The 8,448-nt window shown below is 34.5% G+C and overlaps 1 protein-coding gene across 1 annotated transcript; it reads right to left on the bottom strand.

Annotated features, from left to right (window-relative positions):
- Window positions 1–3,023: 3,023 nt before the first annotated feature.
- LOC145736226 (uncharacterized) lies at window positions 3,024–3,524 on the bottom strand. Its single transcript, XM_081990528.1, has one exon. It carries the CDS (start codon window positions 3,522–3,524, stop codon window positions 3,024–3,026), a length of 501 nt encoding a protein of 166 aa, XP_081846654.1.
- Window positions 3,525–8,448: the final 4,924 nt, after the last annotated feature.

Below are 8,448 nucleotides of genomic sequence, written 5' to 3'. Positions count from 1 at the left end.
AAAAGAATCCTACCTTGTAGAAGTAAGCAACGATTATGAAGTTATTGTTAACAACTTTCATCTAAAAACCTATAAGAACTCTAAAATCGATTTCAAGAGAATTGAACTTCCTGTGTTAAACACTTCAATTGAAAACTACGAGTACAAACCTCTCAAGTTCGGTGAAACGAAGTTTAGCGAGTTTATTGCTCTAAATTTTAATAAAGTGCAACAAATACAAGACATTCTCAATAGTGAAAGTGAAAAAACAAAGTACATTCTACAAAACGCCAAACCAAATCAAGATTTTAATATATGGACCATTCCATTATATATTATTGTAGTACTAACTTGCATCTATTTAAGTTACAAGAAGATCTACCGTGTGCTAAGAAGGATGCCTCCAGCCTCAATGTCCGAAACCTCACATGATCCAGAAGTCTCATATATCATAGTGTAATTTCCAAATTCGACGTAGTCTCATTTTAACCCTTTTACTAGGAATACCTAATGTTTATACTTAAACCATGTAATGTGTCAGCATGTATTATTATATAAAATTATTAGAAACGCAGTGCTCGAGTTCAGTTCCATAATATTAAGCTCACTTTGTAACTCGTCATAATATTATCGCAAACATTACACTCACCGGTAAACCCAAAGTTATCAATTATATTCGCCGCTTGGTTGTACAACTTAGTAAAAGTAATTTCGAAAACGATGTTTTAAAATTAATCAAAGAAAACATTGTCCCCGGTAAACAATATCATCTGTACTTCGAATAACCAGGCAACCAACAATTTTGCGAAGTAGTGAGAAAGTATTTTAGATGGCCTTCTCTAAATCTCAAGAGATGTTTAAAAAAATTACTTTACGTTACAAATAAGTCAGACATAGAAGAAATAATACAAAACTATCATTGCGGTAAGACTAATCATCGAGGATTTGATGAGACTTTATTTAAAATTAAAGAACGTTATTATTGGCCTAAACAAAAATATTCTGTACAAACATACATAAACCAATGTGAAAATTGCATTAAGAGTAAATATGATAGACACCCTGTAAAAGTTGAAATGAACTTGACCCCTACTCCGACTAGACCATTCGAAATAATTCATATAGCCACTTATACACTTGAATAGACAAAATTTTTAACCATCATGGATAGTTTTTCTAAGTATGGCCAAGCCTACCCTTTAAGATCATTAGCTGCCACAAAAATTGCTGACAACTTATTAATTTTCTTTTCCCATCACGGCGTTCCAAAGCAAATAATCCTAGATAATGGCACCGAATTTAAAAATGCTGTTATTACAGAATTATTGACACTACATAAAATTAAAATTCACTTTATTTCTCCACACCACCCTAAATCCAATGGCAATGTAGAAAGATTCCATTCTACTATAAGTAAACATATAAGACTTTTAAACGCCCAAAACTTTAAAAGTTCGAAAATTTATCAAAATATGACATATGCAGTTTTAGCTTACAATCATACTGTGCACTCTGTAATCAAAATGAAGCCGATAGATGTTATCAATGGTCACATCACTGATAATGACCCTTTCGACTTAAATCTCGACCAACTATTATTGTCAGATTACCAATCACAAAGATAAAGCAAAACTTCTTTATTCAACACTTAATCAAAAACTTGTCAACAACAAAGAAAATGTCATCAGCAAAATTAATAAAACTCGTGAGAATGCCGATTCATTTGAAACTGGACAAGATGTTTACATAAAGAACTTTGCTCGTCAAAAGCTAGCAGAAAAATTTACTAAACCGGAGAAAATCATCAAGGTCGATAAAAATTGTAAAACAGTAACAACAAATGCCCATGGGAAAATTCACATGGCAAATATAAAAAGACCCCTTAGAAATAAGTTTAGTTTTGATTAAATAACACTTTTATTATCATGCAAAGTAACATGTGTAGTAGCTTTAGTTTTTTAGTACTAGCACGTATCATTAACGTATATCATATAATACAAGTATTCAGATATGAAACAATCATCATTTTTGCTTTCAGGCTGGCGAACAGCATCCTGGTATGTTGCAGTATCGGATTGCAAGATAAGATTGTACTCCGAAAGTTAAATGACAATATCGGCCTAATTCCTATAAAATTAGGGAATGCAAAGATGCTTGATTATAGATTTATTTTAATTCATTATTATGATCTTAATCCAATAATTATGGAAATCAATAAGTTGCATTTGAAAGCTCAGAATATTACCAATATATTAACAACTCACACTGAGTATTTACATGACAATGCAATTCATCTTCAAATACTAGGAATATCGCAAAACAGGGTAGAAAACAAAATAAAAGAAATCGTTATCAGTCGCAACGAATTAAACGAGGACTAGTAAATATGCTAGGATCAGTCTTTAAAGCAGTAACTGGGAACCTAGATGAATCAGATGGCGAACGATACGATCAAATTATTAAGCAAGTTCAATCGAATCAAAATCAATTAGGGGAAAATGTATTTAAGCAAAATTCAATATCGTTGCAAATAATTTCAAAGTTCAACAAAACCGTTGAATAAGTTGGCAAACACGAAAAATTGTTGGAATCAAAAATTAAACTAATATCTTATATTGTGCAGAAAACTACTTTTAAAGAGAACTCAATCTATATAAAAAATGTCTTAAGTGAAATTATCAATCTTTATACATACCAGGTGTTACGTGGATTGTAGTTGCTTCCAATAATGCAAACTAGTGGACTGTATTCAACTCAAAACTTTATTATAAACTAGACTAAACTATTTACAAGAGACAAAAAAATATCTTTTTACAACTTTTTCTTTCGCGTGCGTTCACAACCTTGCCGTCGCGCTCTCGTTCCTTCTTCCCCCCTCCACACGCACGTGACACTTTATTTTACTACGGCGTTGCCGACGTTGCCACTAATTTGTTTTTAAATTAGGGAAACACTAACATACCGCGCGTTCTACTTTTCAATGAGTAAATAATGTTTTCGCACAGAAAAACACTTAAAAAATGGTTTACCACCACCAAAACACCTTAAACGGTACAGCTCTGATCTTTTTGTTCCATTTCTCTGTTCCCGGCTCCAGGTTGATCTGGTGATTCGTCTGTATCAGGATCCACTACGTCAACTGGAAGAGGGCACACTTTTGACAAAGCCCTTTTGACGACGTTTCCATGGGATAATTGTACTGTCGCTACTCTGACAATATTGTCGTTGCCAGTATGTAGTTGGGTTATCCGGGCCATAGGCCACCTTAACGGAGGCATATTATCCTCTACTAGGATGACGAGGGATCCAACTTTCAGTGGGCTGCCAAGATCTTGTTGCCATTTGTTTCGGACCTGTAGGGATCCAAGGTACTCCTTTGACCATCTACACCAAAACCTTTGGTACATCTGGGTCACATGTTGATATCGGTTTAAACACGATGTTTTTGCGTCTCTAACATTGTCGTCCGGTAAGGTAAGTAGTGAGTCTCCGATTAAAAAATGGGACGGGGTCAAAGGAAGATAATCGTTTATATCAGTAGACATAGACGTGAGAGGCCGTGAATTCAAACATGCCTCAATCTTGACAAGCAATGTATATAGTTCTTCGTAAGTCAAACACGAATCGCCAAGAACTCTACGAAGATGATATTTTGCGGACTTCACAGCGGCCTCCCAAAGACCTCCCATGTGAGGTGACCGAGCGGGTATGAAATGCCACTTTATCTGATCCTCAGCCAGAAAGGATGTCACGATGTTATTATGCTCTTTTTGATTTAGTAAGGAGTATAATTCTAAAAAATAATTATTTGCGCCTACAAAATTCAGACCATTATCAGAATGAATGTGCGCAGGCTTTCCTCGTCTAGCACAGAAACGTTTGAGACAATTCAAAAAACTTTGCGTAGTCAGGTCCTTAGACAGTGCTATGTGAGCCGCGCGGGTTGCGAAGCAAACAAAAATACAAATGTAGGTTTTTATCGTTTTACTGCGTCGTAAAGTACCTTCGCGTACAAGAAGCGGACCTGCGTAGTCCACTCCACAGTTATAGAAAGGTCTACAGGGTGTAATTCGCGATCTTGGAAGTGAACCCATTAGAAAACCAACTGGCTTTGGGTTGCTACGACAACATGTTACACACGATTTTACAACTGTAAATTTTGTACACCACTGTGTAAATGTTTTGAATGCGCATCTCTTACTATAAGCCTCGTTAGTTCATGTTTGTATGGTAAGATGATTGGATGCTGCTGATCATAATTTAAATTTGCATTGTTTAGGCGTCCTCCAACCCTCAAAAGACCAGAGGTGTCCAAAAACGGATTTAAGTTGAGAACCTTACTATTGTTTCGAATTTTACCACCTTTTTTCAGCATCAAAATTTCACTGCCAAATGTTTCCAGCTGAGCTAATTTTAACATAAACAAAAGTGATTCTTTAAGCTCATCAGCGCTTAAAACTAAAGAGTGATATTTTACTTTATGCCTGGTTATCTTTATGAATCTCAAAATCCATGCAAAAACTCTGCGCAATTTTGCCAAATCTGAGTACCTGGTGAAAATATCAAACTTAATTATATTGTTAATATCATTAACGTTTACTGTATTCATTGCTATTGATTTTGATTTTAATTCCGGTAAGACTTCTAAAAAATTATTGTTGTCAAATTCCAAAATTTTGTCACTCTTTAAAAATTCTGGACCTTCAAACCATAACGAGTTACTTACTAGTTCTCTCGGACTTAATCCCCGAGATATAATGTCAGCAGGATTATTCTTACCGTTAACAAACCGCCAACTACCAAGATTTGAAAGTTCAGAAATTCTAGCAACACGGTTTGCTACAAAAGTTTTTAATGCGCACGGGTCGCGTTTGAGCCAGCATAAAACAATTGTTGAGTCAGTAAAATAGGTACAATTTGATATATCAACATCTAAAATATGTTTAAGTCTGTACATTAGCTTAGCTAATAGAAGTGCTCCTAAAAGCTCCAATCTTGGTAGAGTTTGTTGCTTTACTGGTGCTACTTTTGATTTCGCTGTTAATAATTTAATGTGCTTTTTACCAAACTCATCGAGTGATGCGATATATGCACCGTAAGCCTTCTCTGAGCTATCACTGAACCCGAACAATTCAATAGACGTTGGTTTTATAGATAAAACATGACGATTAATTTTTATATTATTTAAACAACCGATTTGTGAAATAAATTCTAACCAATCGCATTTTAAATCACCTGGTATATAGTCGTCCCAATCAAGTTTTAACTTCCATAGTTGTTGAATGATCAATTTTGCTCGAATGATTGCAGGACCAATAAGACCTAGAGGGTCGAATATTTGGGAAATAGCGAAAAGAAATGTGCGTTTTGTTACGTGAGATGGATTAAAATTGATATTCACCGAGAATTGCAAGTTGTCCTCTACAGGGTCCCAAAAAATACCTAGCGGTTTTAACAATTTTTTGTCATGTAATAAAACCGATTTATCGTGTAATGTAAAATGTAAAGGTGTGTACTGAATGATCATCCATTAAATTACATTTGAAAGTCATATGACCCAAGGTTTCGTATTCGCGCATAAACTCGTGATACTGTTGGTTTAAATTGTCATTTTTCTGCAATCGCTTTTCAAGTAAGTTAAATCTTTTTAAAGCTACGCTTTTTGAATCACCTAGCTGGAGATTATTTTGATTATTGAATGGATACTTTACTATAAAGTTCCCGTCAGGACTACGAGTTGTCGTGGCTTTAAAATATTGCTCACAATACTGCTCATTTTTTGAAAGAATTTTAGTATCTGGAATTTCCTCAATTTGCCAAAATTTTGTAAGAGAGTCGTCTAATTGAGCATTTGATACGTTATTAACAGTTAACAAGTTGCAAATACTATTTTCCGTCACTTTTTTGTTTTTTGAACAATTTTTTAATTGTAGATTTCCTCCAAAAATCCATCCGAACAGCGTATCGTATAAAAATAATGGACCGTTGTCTAACTTGATTTTCTTAGTTCCTAACACCTCGTAAAATGTAGTAATGCCTATTAATAAATGTATCTCTTTGGGAACATTAAATTCTTCATCCGCAAGGAACAAATTTCGTGGATAATTTAATTGAGATTTGTCAAATTCAAATAAAGGTAACTTTTCAGTTAATGTAGGCAAAACAGAAAATTTTAATTCACTCTTATATCCATTTAATTTTGATTTTATATTTGTTTTGGTTGTGTAAGAAACGTTTGAAACTATTTTATTCACAGTAGATAAGTTTATGACCACTTGTTCCAGTTTTAAATTTAACTTCTTGCACAGTGATTCCGTTATTAAATTAGACTGAGTTCCGTTATCGAGCAAAGCATTGCACGAGTGCCAATTTCCTAAATTATCAGCAATTAACAAAGTAACCGTTGAAAGTAAAATTTGACTTTTTCCCTGCTGTCTTGCAGACACATTATTTGAATCAACAGACGACATATTAATTTCTTGTACTACTCCCGAACAGTTGAAATTTTCTGATAATGTTGCATTTTGTTCCGAGTTATTTTTTTGGTAAATTGACGTTGTAGATCTATCAAGTTTCATAACATTTTTATTTCCTAGATCGGCATTATCTAAAGAAAAGCTTACATAGTTAGAAGAACTCAATCGCGAATTTTCGTTTTGCTTACTTGCAACGTTGCCGCTACTAGCCACATTTGCACCAGCATTTGCTTGATCTATTGATCTTGTCTGATGTAATAATGAATTATGCTTATAATGACAAGTTTTGCAGCCACTTGATCAACATTCAAATTTTTGATGTCCTGATCTTAAACAATTACTGCAGAGCTTCAGTTTCTTTATTTGTTCGTATCTTTCAGAGACAGTTAGTTTTAAAAATTCAGGACAGTGGTAAATAAAATGAAATTCCCCACACATTACGCACTTAAAAACTCTTTGTTTCTCCGTAACGAGATATTGTCACGCTCTAATTTTTAGCCGTAACGCGGGGACGTGTAGGCTGGGGTCGTAGTCAAGTTAAACTCAAAGATTGGATAACAAAAACAACAACGTTTATTCATAGAGAAAGATTAAACGAATACTGAATTTATAAGAAGATAATAAAATAAATAAAAAGCGTTGTCAGACATAAGTTGGTTCAATTCAAATTATCTTGTACTTACATGACAATTAATTCACAAACCATTTTGGACGAGGGTGAGTGTCAGGGTAGAGTTCCCTTAACTTTCGCGACCGAACCGTTTAGTTTTCGCGGATAATTTCTGACTAACCTTTTTTTCCCAATTTCTCGGCTATTTATTGTAAGGTATTGCGATCCCTTAGTCAGTTCAATTTCTTAATTGCTTGTCTAAGCACTTGAATCATTGTCCGAACAATTGATGACTTATTGCTGACCGGCGATTGCAACACCTTAGCTAGCTTCCGTTCTAAAAGGTTCGATTGCTTATTTTGCAACCCAAGTGGTCGACGACTTGTTTCGGTCAGTGGCCGATTATTTGCTGACTAAGTAATTAACGAAAATCTACTTGTGACACATTCCCCCGGCCGACAAAAGGTAGTCCCTAGCTTTTCACAATATTAAGAAAGTTCACTATGCAAATCTTCTAAACAAAATAACATTAAATTAATTATACTTTTAAATTTTTAATCATGGTGGCGATATAACAGAAATTTGACACCACAAATTCTAATCTCTTTCTTCAAATCTTAATGTAGAACAAACATAAAAATTTCCTTAATGAATTTTCCCCCTTATTACAACACAAACAAAATTTATCATAGTTACTTGTAAAAACTAATCAACAAAGTATAGCCCCTAGTTTTTCACAGAATTAAAATTAAAAATATCCCGTTTCATACCCCAAAAAGAAAATTATAAAAGAAAACATACAACAATCGGAATAAAAATAAATGTTTTTGTTATTTTCTTACCTCTAGAGTTTGTAAAAAAAAAAACTTAATGTCTCTATGCTTTAACACTGAGGGGGGAGACTTTTCACTCGCGATTCACTAATATTCTGCGCACTATTGTCTGTTCGGGGATTCTATCTTCTTTTCGCGGCACTTCACTGCACTAAACACGGCTTCTGAAGACAATTTGGACGGTGTCTGGAGTCTGGAACTACATATCTGTTTACTGCTCTGGACGTGCAAGTGGAACAATTCCCAGAACTGTATTTTCACGATTGCCATGGTGTGTGGTCCGTGATCTAATTAGTGACGAGCCGGAACGGTACTGAATTATATCGGGGTGACCACAAGGGTACACCGCGGGTATCCATTTGCTAGTTATATGGGGCTGAGGTGACCGCATGGATACACCTCAGGAATTATATTTGTATATTATTTCATTATATTATTATTTGTATATTATTTCATTATATTATTTATTTATTTATTTATCATGCCTGAGTGCCTCTGAAGCCGTATCCTTTCTGGAAGGAAAAGATGGGTGACCATGGTAGCGGAAGAG

The sequence above is a fragment of the Ips typographus genome, linkage group LG12 (genome assembly GCF_016097725.1).
Source record: "Ips typographus isolate SLU linkage group LG12, UJ_Ityp_2.0, whole genome shotgun sequence".
Taxonomy (NCBI): domain Eukaryota; kingdom Metazoa; phylum Arthropoda; class Insecta; order Coleoptera; family Curculionidae; genus Ips; species Ips typographus.
Note: the sequence above shows the minus strand (reverse complement) of the source record. Positions and strands in the feature narration are given on the sequence as shown.